Raw genomic sequence first — 17,301 nt, 5'->3', positions numbered from 1 at the left:
TGCTTTATACCAATTCATGTAACCATCCTTGCAACCCTACAGGTAGGTGCTGTTTTTATCTTCATTTTACAGACCAGGAAGCAGAGGCAGAGGAGTTAAGTAATCATTCAGCACCACACTAGCTAACTGGTGTATGGCAGAGCCCCTCTCAAAACCCACATGTTACATTGTTAGTAAATAGCTAACCAGCAATTTTTTTTTAGCCAGGGTTAGCCTGACTGCAAAATCCACATTCTCCCCATCATGCAATACTGCCTTTCTATATTTTTAATATTATGCCTTCTCCACTTTCTTTAAGGCAAGCATCGGATGTAAATTTGTACTCAAATAACGTGTAAGTTAAGTACATGACTTCAGACAAAAATGTCCTCGTAGCTTTTCACCTGGAATCTTTTCTCACCACCCACCATCCCTTGAATACAGCTGCAGAGGACCACTGGAGTCAATTTTTGAAACACAAACTCTACCATCTCACTCTCCTGGTTGTGAACCTCTAGGTTGTTCAGCTCCCACGGGATTGAATCCAAACTCCTGAACCTCATACATAAGGCCTTTCCTCATCTGCTTTGGGCCACTGTCTTAGCCCCGTTGTTTTTGACTCTGCACATGTCCCTCTCCAAACATCACACACACACACACACACACACACAATACCCCCGAGATTAGGGTTATCTTTGCCACAGCTCTGCAATTCATGTTCTTTCTTCCTTCCTGGCTTGACACCCAGTGTTTTTCCACTTCTTTTTCAAGACCCAATTTAAGTATTACCTGTGTGCAGAAACCATCCTCGATCACCCCAGTCATAATTAGGTCCCCACCTCTCTGCATAATATAGCCCTTGTTATAAAGTATAGTGGTCATCTGATTATAGGTCTGCAAATCACAGTAGACTATAAACTTCTCCTTGGCAATTTGATATCTGGTAAATTTCTAGACACAAATCACCACATATTCCTTGAATGAATGAACAGTGCAATGCTGAATATACAGTGTGATATTATGTTCTATTTTTATAGATACATACATACAGACTTTTACACTATAGTATGTACATATCCTTATTCTTGAAATTTTTTGTCTTTTAGAATGTTTACCTCCAGTCATGACTCCTTACCATCTTGTAAGGATACTAAACCTAAGTGTACTAACCGCCTGATCTTTATATAATTCAGTCATTTCTCGGACTATGGGGAAGTTGCTTCATTATTCCTAAATACTATAGGAGCAGTTTCCATGAGTAAATTAATTAATTAGTACAGGTCAAATGCAAATCAGTTATATAGATCAAATTCAAAATCAGCAGCCACGTTGACGGTGGATGTTCTCTGGAAGGATGACCTATATAACGATAATATAAATTGGTCTGTGAAATCATCCTTTTCAAAATTTTAAAAACAGGCTTTAGATACTCACTGGATCTGTTAGTGCCTTTAAATAAAATGAATGGTTCTCTTCTCTTGTAATCACTCGCCTGCATTATTTGCTTAGTCATCTGGGGCATTCATTCAATAAATATTTGTTGACTGCTTAATCGCTGCCAAGACTTCCGCTAGACGCTGAGGACACAGTAGTGAACAGGTCTATCCTTGCCTTTAGGGAACCTAGAGACTCTGCTAAGCAAAACACACATACAAATACATGTTGCACTTCCTTCACTGAAGCATGTGCTTAGACACGGTAACATAAAAATTTAAGGCAGATAAATTATGTCAGTAAGAACCAAGTTATTTGGCTATGGGGGAATCCACGTTTCGGGTGTAAAGAATGTGGGTTTTGAAATCATTCTCACATGAGAATCTCTTCTCCAAAACAGTTACTATGCTGTTTACACTCTTTAAAATGAGGTGCATAAAATGCGGATAAAATATGGTATGCAGAGGGTAGAAAGATGTGCTCCATAAACAGTAAGAACTTAGTCGATTCATTTCCAAAAGTCCTTAGCTTGTTAATAAGTATTCTTTCCACTCACAATTGCCCTGAACAGTAACAGAGGCAATGATAAAATAGGTAAGCATTTTAGATTTTGATGCATTGTATGTAAAAGAAAAGTTTCCAATTTACCTTAAGCGGCGTACAGAAACATATCACCTGGGGATGTGTTTGGTAGAGTTCATCTACCTTTTTTTGGTGTAATGAGATATTGTAGGCACGAAGTGAAATTTAAAAAGCCAGCCAAACCAACAAATTACTGTAAACATAACAAGATTTCACTTGTAAAAGGGGTCCTAAAACTTAAGTTCTCAGTACAGATCCTTGATTATTTAGCAGTCGCTGAAGACAGCAATGCGTCAGATAACTTTGCCTACGTAAGAATGGAAAATTTGTAATTATGTATTTTTTCCTATTATATTGTATATTTGGAGCCAAAAACGGAAAATGAGTCACTCTTGGACTTTACTCCAAGTCAGCAAAGTGGACACACAGAGACACACCTCTTTATCTATATACAGCTCACTCCTGGGTGCCCTTGGCCATCGTAACAAATTAGGAATTACTTCAGGCAAAGAATCTGTGAGTGAAGGATTAAGAATTAGCCAAATACTAGCACTCACTAAAGATTCACACATCTCCCTGGAGGGAACCAGAAATGCTTCCCAGAAGACAGGACGTTCTAAAGGAGATAGAGATTTCTGATCATACCAAACTTCTGGTCCAGCTAGGGAAGGGAGGTCAGAGAAATGGGATTCTCTGAACTAGTAGGCATTGGGAGTTAGGTGTAGATGGTTTCCAGAGAGTCATGAGTTTATCTAAGCCTGGCTCTGGCTCTCCAGAAACTGTGAGCCTAGTTTCAGGCAATAAGCACTGGAGTTCCTATTCTTACTATGAAAGCTATTTATAATAAATTCTAGTATATCTGCCCACCTGCAAGGCCCTACGCATACCCACCACCCCTTTATCCTCGGAATTCACTTCCTACACCTCCTGTTTGTTTCCCTCCACTCATACTGTCTGCACAGCAACTTGCCACTCCTAGACAACAGCACACATGCTCCCAAACCCTGGCTTCGGGAACTGCTGTTTCTGTGGGGCCCCCCAAAAATGCTACTGAAGCTGCTTCTCTGAGTTCTACTTGGGCAATACAACCTGGTTCTCTAAGTCAAGGGAAATGTGACCAAATTTATCACCCACCCACCCATACTTTCTGACATAGAAAATTGTGACCCTGAGCAGTAGCAAAACTAGAACTGCTTTTTTAAATTTCACAGTAACACTGCTCCAATCCAAATGTGCATATAATAATGACTATTATAATGAAAAGCAGAGAGGACTTCCCATCTCTGTTTGATCCCAGAGAAGCCTAACAGAGACAGACAGCTGATGGAATTATAATTAAGTCTAAGGCTTTGAAAACTAGTAAGAGACAATCCCTTAAAACTCAACCTATTGATACAATATGTTATGCACGGGTGACACCAGGAAGAAATCTCATACGCTCACGCACATGAGAACTTAAAGACCAGAGTATAACTGCCCTGGGGACGTGTCCTCATAATGAAGTCATTTCATCATCAAAACCTCTGCCATAGGTCCTTTTACAGCTCTGGCGTTTGCTAGGGAATGGTGTTCTCCAGTTACGAAGGCATCCATGTGGCAGTGAAGGCACCAGTGTTTAGTATAAAAGTATCAGAAAAGATAGGTGATGGGAATCACATATTCTCTCCAAAGACGAATACGGTGATTTTTTTTTTTTAAAGATTTTATTTATTTGAGAGAGACAGAACACAAGTGGGAGGAAAGGGACAGAAGGAAAAGCAGACCCCCCACTGAGTGGGAAGCCTGACATGGGGCTCGAACCCAGGACCCTGGGATCATGACCCGAGCTGAAGGCAAACGCTTAACCGACTGAGCCACCCAGGTGCCCCGAATATGGTGATTTTAAAACCCAGGGTCTGTACTCAGACAGAACTTGACTCAAATACTAAATCAGATATTAGTGGTGCCAATTACAAAGTCTGTGCCTTTAAACTTGGCATTGAAGTTTCTAAGACTCAATTTTCAGTGTGTAAAAAACAGCAATAGCACTGTTGAACTGCCTATTTTCTAGCCACGGTAAAGGAGTTGATAGATACAGAGCACTTAGTAAATTCCAAGTGTGCTGTTGGTTTTATTTATCCTCCTCACAGCCAGCCCGGGATAAGTTCTGCTATTATCCTCACTTTACAGATGAGGAGACTGAGTCGAACGGAAGCTAACACAGCTAATAAATAGTGGAGCTGGTATTCAGATCCAGCCTCTTAACCGTTATGCTGGTAGGTCAGGAATTTTCTGACGATTAATGAAATAAATCATGGAGAATGGTCAGCATTATGACTAACAATAAGTTATTTATAAACATTAGCCATTATTATTATTAATTAGTAACAGGCATGTGGAAACTCTTCTTATACACAATATATAGGCAAACATCGAATCTGAAAAATATTTCCTTTATCCTTTCATGGCCTTTGCTTAACAACGATTTATAAGAGACCAATTATGTGGCTACGGGCAAACTTAAAAGATGTCAGTTAGAAATCCTTTTACTCACAATGTCTCCTAATCTTCCAGAAAGTAAATCATGTGCAGAATGTAAACAATAATAAAATTAGATTATCATGTTTCTATTGACAACAGAATATTTGACCACAAATATACAAATATAGCCTTTAAAAAGCAGCCTCAAACCATAATTTTATACACATTCACTCCAGTTTACATATTTCTTGTAAATAAGGTTTTCTCAAAAATACTCTAGTTGGATATAGCTGTATTTTACTAAATTCACATTACAGTGAGAAAAACAAATTCAGATAATTTGTTAGTGTCCTAAGCTTTGTAGAAATGATAAAACCTTAAAATAGCTTGATAATATAAATTTGTAAAATTGAATTAACCTATCATCTTAAAATATGCAATACAAAATTAAATAAATTTTAAAATGCAGAAAATTTAGCCACCTAATTCAAGATTGTATCTCTTATCATCGTGGAAATCTGATATACCAATCCAAAATTACTATTTGAATTACCATCAGAATTCCTGAAACCCTATTTGTAGTGAGGATTCCAACTACATCTGGTTTTATGTCACTTAAATGCAAATTCATCTGCTGTAAGACAAGTTTAAGCTTCTTTCTGAGTTTGGATCTAAATTTATAATAGAGAAAACGTAGAATTAGAGCTCTTAGTTCCACTTGCCCACACCTCTTTTTTTGCCCTTCCCTACTCCTTATCCCCAGACAACCAAAAACAAACACTCAAACCAGCAATATATGAACTGACCAATCTTAGGCTCCCATAGACATAAGACAACCAGAAAAAAACAAAGATGGAAAGAATCACTGCTTTTCAAACAAGGCCTTAATCAGGTACGTAAATAAAAATCCTGTCACTGCTATAACACTGAGTCCTTCCTAGGAAGGTTTCCCAACTACTTCTCACACTTACACAACACAGACATCAACACACATACTCGACCGAACAGAGGCTTGAACATAAATCCACACATTAGAAATCCTCTCAGATTCGGCGCTTTAATATGGATCTAGGGAAGCAACACCAGCAAGAAGCTTAAGAAGGTCTTAAAAATTATGATTTTACAATCTCTCTAATAAGAAGTTTCTATTCTATCCTGTCTTGGAAGACTACCTACCTCCCCTCAAAATAGGCAAAACGGTTAAAAGAAAGCCACAATTGCTGTTTTCATAACTACCCATTAGTCTCCTCCAAAGCAAGCCTTAAGTGTTTAATAGTAACTAAAATATTTATTAATTCATTTGGAAACATATCACTTCTACCAGTGCCTTTTTCATTGCAACGCAAACATTCATGCATGCTACTATTTTGTATTTTTACCTATCTATGCTTTCTATCTCAAAGAATTTATAGTGTGTGAAACCAACAGTTAACTACAATAACGATTCAGAGAGGTTGGACTAGAATATAAAACACGAGTGGCTGAAATTTTTGAAATATGAAACATTCAAACAGCTATTCTAACTGAAGAACATTTCATCTAGGAAATTAAAAAGCACAGTATTGGAGACTGGAGCTCAGGGTCTTTCTGTCTTTATCCCTTAGATGAACCATGAAAATAGGCACTAGTCTGTGAATACCGAACCTACAAACATTGAGTCTTATGATAATTTGGCAGCAGACTTAAGAAGAAACTTAATATTCTCTGCCTCTCCATTCCATTCCCTTCTTGTTTGTTCTTCAGATGAAGTTATGGTTTTTGATACAGGAGATTTTCATGTTTTCTTAGCCTCATTATAGGGACAAGTGGTGGCAGGAAGTAAAAAAATGGCTGAGAGAGAGAAGAGAACCTATAGAAACGCGGGCAAAGCCAACAACTGTGTAAACTAAATGGAAGTTTTGTTGACCTCGTTAAGGAAGCTCATTTCAACGAAGCTGAAGTAGAGTCAACTAAATATAAATCATGGCGGGGCACCTGGGTGGCTCAGTGGGTTAAGCCTCTGCCTTTGGCTCAGGTCATGATCTCAGGGTCCTGGGATCGAGCCCTGCATTGGGTTCTCCGCTCAGCGGGGGGCCTACTTTTCCCTCTTTCTCTCTGCCTGCCTCCCTGCCTACTTGTGATCTCTCTCTCTGTCAAATAAATAAATAAAATCTTTTAAAAAATAAATAAATCATGGCATATATAGATAGAGATACTTGTTATGGAGTTTGGGGAGATGATGGCTATTTTAAACACACTCTTAAATTTTAATGAATTTCTTGTTTTGCATTCTAATTCATGGGTGAACAGTGCTGGTTTCGAAATCAATAAGATTTTCAAAGAAGTACGAGGAAAATCTATAATGACTATATCCCAGGGAGGCTTGCCAGACACTGTAAGTTCACTAATTTTAAGCTTCACTCCTCTAGTGGTGACTGAGGGCAGTGAAATAAACACATTATGGAACATGTAAGCAGCATGATGAATTGATTCACAAACTTAATAATAACCCAGAACTTTCTTATATAATTTGTATCTAAAAAGGCATGTAATGTGGATCATGAAGGAAATCTGGATCCATATTTCTAAACTATGTACTAAAATGAAACTGGGTATACCCAACGTCTTGACCAAATTTCCCTTCACCCTTTGATAATTTATATTGATATCTTCTAACTTCCCTCTCTACCATAACCCTTGCAAAGTACACCCAGGAATGATGGCTACGAATAAAGTGAGATGAGTAACTGCATTTGTCTGAAAAATTCATTCCCAAGACCTGAGATTATTTTTTTTTTGATAAGTAAGTAGTTTCTATTTGCCAGATTGCCTGGCTGAGCAGATTCCACAGTTATCTAATATATTGTATTCTTTTGAACTATTTTGGTTATGCAAAAATTATATAAGATACATATTCTTGAATATGGACCTGACAACAAGCCATTAAATGTAAACTTTTAGAAATAATCCAACCACTTCACATGCCTTTAAAAAACAAGCCACACATCATTCACACAAGGCCTTCCTAGGAGGCAATCCCCAACACATAGTCTGTTTCCATATTATGTGGTTCTTACTCTGTAGGAGACGATTTGCCAGGAAATGATGACAGAATGAAACTGCCTTATCCCCATTTCATTTCTTCATACATAAATCAACTATTATTATTTTGTAATTACTGCTACTCCTGTATATTACGGTTCCATGCAAAATGTATGCTTAGTGCGAAAATGACTTAACCAGTCTTCTTTATTTTTAAGTTCCTTTAAATGATTTTCTTTTTTGGACTTCTCAGTGAGGAGAATGACTACAGAAGGTTTGCACCCATGGCCCCCTCCGACCCTCCTGTCAGCAGCTACCTGCGTGAGAACACTGGCACAGGGCCCATCAGCCAGGGAACTGCACACGCCCCCGACACAGGGCAGCAGCCAGGCTTCTACCTGAAGCCAGATTCCAAAGGAGGGAATAAAGGACTCCTTGATTTTTTTTTATTGGCTCTATAAAATCTACTTAGATACCAGAATTGCTTTCCTAAAAACCATTCCAATTTCTTTTTGATCACCTATCGAAATGGAAAGAGTTTCATATGAGAAGCCACCTTATCCAAAGATTTTTTTTTTTTCTTTTTGCTAGATCAAAGTTTCTACTTTGGTAGAAAATGACAGTGACCATTTTTCATAAACACTGGTAATGAATGTAGTTACTCAAAGAGTAAAAACAGACTATTTACATGTTAAAAATAATCACTGTCAGTATAAAAATGAAGATGTCTAATATCAGAAACAACTTACTTTATATTTTTCCTATTATCCACTATTTCATAATATTATTAATTTCAAGAGGCCTCACCAGTACACATTGGAATATTGCAAACAATTATATGGCATTGAGTTTTGTTTATTTTTTAAGAACTGCGATACAAGATCACCATGGTGATTGGAAAATGATGGTTAAGGGTTTTATGGATAGGAGTCTAACATGGATAATTCCTTGAACTTCTAGTGAAATTTATGCCCTGAGGCTTAGTAAGGAGTAAGCACAAATATCTGTGAAGAAATTTTTCAATAGGCTAAATTAGAAATAAATACAATATAATATGTAACATATCTTTCCATATGCTGAAGTTCTAATATTACACATAGTACCTAAAGAAATGTGCATAACAGCTAACAATACATAGGGATAGCCTTGCTTACATGTTTAGACTTAGGAGTATATGGACTAAAATAGATATCTGCATAAAATTTACATATTCTTATGTATCATTATACAAGATAATTGTAACAGTACTATGTTTAATGTGTACTATTTAATCTTTAAGTAAATAAATTTCATGTATCTCCTAAATGAGGCTGTATATTTGTAAACAAGTTTGTTTTCTTTTACTTATTTATATTTTAATGGTCACAGCCACAAGAACATCAGGCACACAATTTGACTGGTATTTAGAAACAATCCAGTCCAATGTTACAGTTAAGCAAATTTTACTGTATTTAGTAACAAGAGGGAAAATAAAATAAAGGAAATATTTCCAAATTTTCATTGCTCAAAGAGTAAAACAATGCAAATTGATACTGTGCTCTGGAGAATGATCAACAAGGAGCTAAAAAACACTCAAAGGTTAGAAATGTTGTGCACACATGCATATCATATGTATAAATACATACATATGCACTTGTGCCAAATAAAACCAGCCTGTGTTATAATAATTTAGTCCTCTGCACCTCCTGAGGATGAATACCGATTCACAAGCCAAATTACGTAAAGGGGAACTAGAACGGTAGCTTCATGGGTTTGACGACTGAAATCATAACCACCTAATTACAAAGCATATACTGACGAAGAAACAAGGCGCAAGGTAAACAGGGAGAAGGCAGACACTCACCTTCGGTGCCATTGGGAGTCATGGAATTACTATTTCTATGAGAGTTATCGAGTTTGGGACCACTGGGGGGTTCACTACTACCACTCAGACGGCTATGCGGGCTGGTTAGATCCTGCATTTCCATAGACCTAAAGACAAGAAGCCTTCCGTGTGACAGATGTACCAAATTCATAACACTACTATTTAATGTGCTAACGACTTGACACCTCTGAAACCCATGCACACAAAAGTCCCTTTGTATCTATTTTCTTAGACTCCAGATAGTTCATCTTACATTTTAACTTCAGTCATGCTTTCATAACATGTGGTGCTCAAAGGTGTCATTTGCCTTACATACCCAACCAAACATTCACATGACACTTTGAAAATCTTTTTTTTTCTTACCCAGCTCATTAAATCACAATGACACAATTGCATCTATTTTAATTTTCAAAGGAAAAAAAATGCAGTCATACTTTTCTTTTTCTATTAAAAAAAAGCATTATTTTTGTAAAAGATAAATACGTAAACGGGTATAATAGGAAAAAAAATCACTTTTCTATGGAATCTGTTCCATCTAATAAATTAGCACTAGGTTCTCTCTTAACAATTTACCACCCAATTGTAATTTAATGGGTCTCCAAACCAAATAAAACACTTGAAGCTTATAGTGTAGTGACAGGGAAAGAGATAGTCCTGATGCATGTGTTTACTCTGGCAAACTGCTTAATTGTTCCTCTGTTTCCCTTGAAACAAATGCAGCATTAAAACATTATGATGTCGGCTAACTTGTTTGCTTTGTGGATTACATTCAGCGTGCCCAATTGAAAAGGGATAGGGCCAACATACAGTGAGCCCCTGCGAGCATTAGCACTTGGAATACCTCAGCTGTCACTTATTCAGGGAAACAACAATTCTACTTCAATGCTGCAATTTTGCATTCTTACCGTTTTATAAAAACAGTTAAATCCTCCCCCATCGAAGTTCTCAGACTCAGTAGTTACTTATTCTATAAGATTATGGTATAGAAACCACTCCTCATGGGCACAGTTGCAGGATTAGCCATTTATATTTAATATTCTATTAATAGAAAGGAGGGGGCTTATTTCAAGTGACTCAAAACACACCTAGATACCCTTCTGCAATTTTTTTTTCAAATCTAAGGCCCATTCGCTTTATTTTAAACTTCTGTGTTTTTCTTAAAAAAAAAAAAAAGGGTGGTATTAATGTTCCACTGACGTGAAAACTGTTTCTGCCCGCCCAACCAGATCAATAAAAGCTAGTTATTTTAATGTAAAGGCTGCACTTCAACTTACTGTAAATAGTTTTTAAACCAGCTTAATATGAACCATGTAACTTCTAAAGTGAGTTTTTACTTCCCCAAATCTTCTAAATCCAAACTAGAAATGGCTTACAATCCAACTTTTCTCTCCTAATTCACATTACACATTCACAGTTTACCTAACACCAGAAACTATAGCCCATAATCATTTTCAAACCCAGGCTCCTATTCCCTTTCTACATACTTAAAATTTTTTACAAGCGCACACACACACAAATTGTTAAGTAATTTCCAACAGAGGCTGTTGCTATTAATAGAAATAATGAAGAAATACTAGACAAAAATAGATATGGGTCACAGAAAGGTAATCTCCAAAAATGTCAAATATCCTTACCTGCAATTTGAGGAAACAGCAACATCTGAACTGGTTTGAGATGTTTGCACCTGTGATCAGGGGTAAGAAATTAGAAGCTGTTGTTAACTCTGCTTCACTGTCAGCTCTTAATTATACAGAGCACATGGCTGAAAACGACAATGCTCTCTTTTAACCAAAAGAGAAAAAGGAGGATACTGCAGCAGTGAAAGGCATATTGTCTTTAAGTTGAGGTCTCCACTGTTGTTTCCTCCTGCAGGTCTACCCTCCTCCTCCCCTTGTCAGGGGGGAAGGCAGCCAAATGACGGGATAGTGATTCATCACTGGCCTATGACAGCTGCAAACGGGATTACCCCTCCCCCAATCAACATGCAAAGCAGCCTTGCCCAGGCAGCTTGGAAGGTGCTTGGGGGAAAAAAAAATATATAGCTATTAGCAAAATGAGTGTGTTTCACAGCAGTTCAAGAATTAATCCTCCAGCATCCTCAGAAGATCTTTCATCTTCTGCTATCACCAGCTGAAACAGAGTTCCCGCCCACCCTTCTGACTCCTGACAGTTTCTTATCCTTATCATGATGGTTTTCTCCTATATTTACTATTTGCCATTTAACATTTACTGAAACGGCTTCTGGGCGACTTTCGGGTGATGCTGGACTGACCAAAATTGGCAAAGGCAAGTTTTCAGACCCCCAAATCACATCATTGAGCGATGTGCTCATTTACTCATGCAAGTTTGAGAAAAAAAAAATCATTGAATGCTTATTTGCCACTGCCTGCTGAAACAGAAAAAGCAGTTAGCTTTCCGCTTAATTTTCTGTCGTTTAAACCAACAAAGAGAATGGATGGCTTAATCATCAAGTCAATGTCCCAGTTAGCCAGCGTTTTGGTGCCTTTTGTCTCCAGATGAATCAACTAAGTTAAAGTGCAGGTTTTGCTAGTCCCTGCCCTTCCTCCAGAGGCAGCGCAAGCTACCAGCAGGTGAGAAGCTCAGGTGAGGGTGGGCTGCTGGTTTGCAAGCTCAGGCTAACGTCTCCCAGGAAAGAGCATTCTGAAAAATGCTTAAAATGGCTCAGAACTCCAAATCTTTGATGTGCATTTTCATTCAACCTGAACTGACATCAATTAGGGCTACAGAACAAAGATGAGAACCGAAGCATCTCAAATGGCATTAAAGTGATCCAACCGAGTATCTGCTATTGAGTCCTGTTATTTTTAATTATGATTTATGAAATTAAGAAATTCTACCTTTCTGGCAAGAACAGCACATGGTTAGAGTCTAAATATCTTGGTGTAAGGCTCTGTGAAATTTCTAGGTCTGTGTTTCTAGAATATGTGCAGGACGAAAAATAATTAAGAGACGCCTGAGTATTAAGTGAAAATGCAATTTTAATGCCTGTAGATATGTCATTTTGTGATAGCAGGCGTCCGCAGTTTTTGCTTAATGTTCTCACGCAAGATTAAGCGTTTTCCTTTAGAAACTACAGCAATCTACCTCAAGGATAAATTTCCTTTTTCCCCCCCTTTTCCTGCTTTTATACACCTGGAATAAATTATAGGTGAGAACTAACTCAGTTTTAAGAACTCTCTTGGCCCAATTATGGGAAGGAGTATGTAAAACACACTTTCTGTTAAACGTTAAAATGCATTCCTATTTTAACATTGGCTAGATAGTATAATGTTGGAAATATAATTTTAGTTTCATTGTATACTTTGAAAGTTTGATTATACTTATATTTGTGGCTTAGCCTATCATTAATTAAACCTCAAAGTCAAACTTAAAAATGAACTTCAAAATAAGGTCTTTGGTCAAACTTCAAAATAAAGCTTAAAAAAAAAAAGAATTATTCTAACATGTTTTCTCACTGAAAAAAATGCATTTGCACAACAACATTTTTTTTAACGCTGACCTCAATCTCTACTGTACTTTCATACACTACAATTTTTGAAAGCCCATATCCATGATCTTCATTTCATTAAGTATACTTCAGATATATTCTTTTGTGTCTCCAGGATTATTTAAACCATGTGTTGTGTGTTACTGTATTTAAAAATGACTCTTTAATCAAAATAACTTTAAAACAACTAATCCTCACTTAGGCTGGTCAGCTGAATCCACATCGTGGTCCAGGAAAAATAAATCTACTCTCAAGAATGCGAATGCAGACAACAATTAGACACAGATGTGAGCAAAATTAGTTACAGTTTACAAAATGCTACACTTCACATGCTTTTAGTTTTTTATGTGTAGTACAAGATTACAGTCCAGTAAGGAAACATACTCTTAATAATGACTTATCTGAAAAGAACACCTATTTCTGATTGGTGCTGATTTTCTCTTATGTTTGACACTATCTTAGGAAGTTTCTGTGTTTTAAAGGTCTAAAAGCAAAAGGTGTTTCAAAAATCATTAGCTAGCCATATTCACATTCAAAAAGAGAAAAAAAATTATTTCATGGTTTTCAGAAAAATGCTATTAGACATTCATTAAGCTCACATTTTCTGCTTCACATCCATAAACTTAATATGTTTCTTGTCTTCTTCTAATCTGGTATTTTTAATTCAAATGTTCCTATGAGTACAAAAATATTTCCCATAACATCACAAATAGTCATCTTCTATTACAATGGAGTCACTTCATTTTAATGCTTTTTAAAACTCTTTGTATAGAATACCCACAGCAGCATACTGAGAATTGCAAAAATACAAAGAGAAAAAAAAAAAGATAGCAGAACTTCGTAGAATTTAAATTCAAGAATTCTAAACTAGTAACTTTGACTTCTGATTAGTTAATGAGGTCTTTTAAGTTTGCCTTTTTTCTAATTAAATTTCTAATTCTTCACAGATGGAACTTTTGTTGATGTTCAATTTGTCTCTCTCATTTTGTTAAACCTCACATAGTACTTCGCCAATCCATTGAATAGCCACATTAAATCTGTTAATACCATGCTCTTCAACCCCAGAAATTATTTCCAGAAGGCAAACTTGCTTTGAGAGATCATCAAACAAGACTTAAGGTACACATTTTATCACATTTTCCCTACCACAGAGCTCAGGATGCCGAGCAAAATTCATGACTTTTGCACTGTTTATTATACTTTGCTAAATTACAAATCAAAAGCATCTGACAGAAGATCATGTATGAAGCCAAAAAGTTAATAATGTTCTGTGAAAAGTAAACTGTAAATGGAAAGAGATTCTAAATCTCAGCAGCACAGAGCAAATAAAATGTAGGTACTTGTCTAAATTATGGGTTTTCCATAGGCTTTTTTGCTTGCTAGAAGCAATTTTTATAAAATGACTATAATTTAAAACTTTTTTCCCCCAAAACTAAAAAGAAATTTTCAAAGTGAAAGTACTGAACTTATCTAAATAAATAGAGTTGGCAGGCAAGCTGGTTTTGCCCAACCACAGATCAACCTGAGGACTCCCAAATTTGAAAGACAATGGCAATTTTCTAATCAGAATGTATTTTATAAGACTGAGCCTTAGGCATAAATCTGCTTTTTAATTAGAATATATTCCTGCTAAAATTTTCCTCAACCAGTATTTCTTACTATGGTGTCAATGCTGTAATAAAAACCTGAACCTAAAATCGAAATGAAGTTCTAGGAAGAGGTAGATGTCTTTTAAATGCTAACACTTATTTCCTTCTTTATCAAAGACTCTCTAAAATGAATGCTCCAATACTATTACTGATTTCAACGTAAGATGTTATATTTCAAACTTTCTCGTTTGAAGAAAATGACAAAAATCGAGTCCCCGTGAAAACAAAAACAAGCATTTAAACGACACTGGTGCCACTATAGTTTTAAAAGATTTGTTTTCATCCAAAATTAGCATTCGTTCAAAATGTTGAATGAAATACTTTTGCTATCTGATTAAATGGAAGGGATTTTATTCTCGCTGCAATTGTTTCTGCTTTTCCCAATGTATTCTAATATGAATTTTCGCATTCAAATGGAAATTTTCTTTTGAGAAAATCATTTATCATGTCTATGAAACTCACATAGCAGTTGACTTCCTTTTGGCACTCTAAAACTGAACAGTGGCTCAATTAGGCTTCTCTGTCTGTCACCGCGAAGAATTTTCAGGATTGAAAACCCATGGCTGTTTGCTCATTTACTGAACACTCTGGGCCTTAGGAGAACTCAAGCAGCAAGAAAGTCAAGTATCAAATATTTGATAATGCAAAAAAGCATGACTATTCATGAATACATGTCCTCCAACCTCCAAACGGTGGGTGAAAAAACTCACAGAAGCCTAAAACAAGACCTACTCTCAAAGACACATTAAAAAAACAAAAAAACAAACAAAAAAAACCCCACCCAAACCCCATAAAACTACACTTTGGGCTTAACTGCTGACTTTTTGTTCCCCTTGTCATTTTAAGAAATGCAACATAAAAACACTTGTCTAAATTCAATGACAGGTCTGAATTTATTGAATTCCTGCAAAAGCTACTTAAATGTGTTCAAAAACTCCTCCCAAGAAACATAAACCCATGAGTCATTAGCAATATACTGATTTTAAATGACAAATACTTTAAATGGTCATTCAAAAGTTTAAGAATCTTGTTCTTAAATTTCCAGGTCCATTCAAGTCATATAAAGTGTCAATAATTGAAAAGCATATTAATTTAGCAAATGTTTATTATTTCACCTTTTGAAGATGAATCTGTTTAATATAATGTTTGGGAAATTTGTTTATTGAAGCCAAAGGATTTCCTCCCTTAAAAAGTGGTATCAATTGATTTTTGTTACCTGTTGTCCTTTCAAAATGTTAATTCCTTCCTCATTTTCTCCTATCAACCAAAGGTGCAGAGGAAAAGTTATCTGTGTTGCAATGCACATTATTTACACGCCTTTATTGCTTTATTCAATATCACAACAATATTGGAGGTTTGTGCAATCCAGGAGAGATATGAAGTAATCTCCCTACAAGAATATAGCCCTGTGTTATATTTATATCGATCACAACAACAGTAATTGCTAACAATTAATTTGTAATTATCTCTTAATGATGCTAATCGCTCAGCTAATTTGGGGGTTAAGAACTATACTTTTATGATGGCACCCTGTGGCTGGTCAAGCACTACGTACAAAGTGTCATAACCGTGCCCGTGCCCTCATGTTTTTATTTAAAACAAATCCAAACAATACTAAAAGCGCTCCTGTTATCTTGAGCTCTGCCCACAGGACAGCTGTTGTCAGTCGCTACAATTTTTCAAACAGTCAGCTCGTACTTACAGCGCTTACATCCGCTGCATCCACCAGTTTAATGGGCTCCTTCGAATTTTCTGGTTTAGCAGACCTCCATTCCTTATGCAGTTTGGCTCCTGGGTAAGGACGCGTGAGGGCTTTTAGGAGCTCCCAGCGGAGCCCGGCGCTGCTGGGAGCGGGGCGCCTCGGGAGGGGGAAGCCCGGCCGCGGGGACAGCCGCCTGGCCGCTGCTGCAGGCTCGGGCTGCCGAGCGACTGAGCGAAAACGCGTTCCCCAGAAAGCAAACCGCCACAGTGGACGGCAACAGGAAGGCTTAAAGTCGGAAGTGGCACTGGAGAGTTTCTACCTCGCCCCAAACTCGGAGCCATCAGCTCCCACCGTTCTGTTTAGGAACCGCTTTGAGCCCTGCGCTCTTTCCCCACCAAACAGCAGCAGCAGATAGCATCTGAGAACCCTAGACAAAGAAACAGCAGAATCTCATCCCTCGATTTGTTTGCGCAGCCTTGTAGGTCTGCCCGTGGAGCCTCGGGGCTTTTTTTGTTTTTGCAACGCAAACCACAGCTATTCTCTTGTTCTAACCTTATTGGTTTAAATGCAACAATTGAAAGGAGCCCTGCTCCGTCTGACTCAACCTTGCTGCTTAAAAAAAAATTTATTATGTAAATGAACGCGCCCCATGCTATCTGAATAAACAGCTGTGAGAATAAGTTCTCTGAGACACTGTCAACACACATCTCCTGCTACAGCAGCTACCAATTACGAGCTTTGGGGAGTAGTTACACGTTATCTTTTATACTTTTCCAAAACTTTTTTCAGGCCCTGAAACTTGGGGAATCAACTCTTCATTTTTTTTTTTTTTTTTTTTCCCGAATGTACCAACTAGCAGGTCTGGGAAAAATTAAAAAAAAAAAAAAAGAGAGAGAGAGAGAGAGAGAATGGCCATTTATATATTAAGTAGGTAAGAGAGAAAACAAGCAAACGTGTAAACTATTATCAGTTTAACAATGAAAGCCCGGATGATGATTCTGCAGTGATTTCTAGAATGGCTAGTTTTACAGGAACAATTTTTTGGGGGGGATATGAACCAGATAATATTTCAGTGTTAATATTTTACAGTCACTTTTGGGAA

At 37.0% G+C, this 17,301-nt stretch overlaps 1 protein-coding gene across 3 annotated transcripts in view; it reads right to left on the bottom strand.

Annotated features, from left to right (window-relative positions):
- The window catches only part of EYA1 (EYA transcriptional coactivator and phosphatase 1), a 166,308-nt gene extending 155,072 nt beyond the window's left edge, over positions 1-11,236 (bottom strand). The window contains exons 1-2 of one of the 3 annotated variants that reach the window (XM_080802030.1): positions 10,975-11,236; positions 9,320-9,447 (exon numbers count right to left, since the gene is read on the bottom strand). In XM_080802030.1, the coding sequence (XP_080658156.1) occupies positions 9,320-9,443 (124 nt within the window). In that variant the 5' untranslated portion in view covers positions 9,444-9,447; positions 10,975-11,236. The remainder of the gene's footprint in view (positions 1-9,319; positions 9,448-10,974) is intronic. The other 2 variants (XM_080802031.1, XM_080802032.1) reach the window with 2 other exon arrangements.
- Positions 11,237-17,301: the final 6,065 nt, after the last annotated feature.

Source organism: Martes martes, assembly GCF_963455335.1.
Source record: "Martes martes genome assembly, chromosome: 4".
Lineage (NCBI taxonomy): Eukaryota > Metazoa > Chordata > Mammalia > Carnivora > Mustelidae > Martes > Martes martes.
The sequence above is the reverse complement of the archived record's forward strand: the minus strand, read 5'-3'. Positions and strand labels throughout refer to the sequence as shown.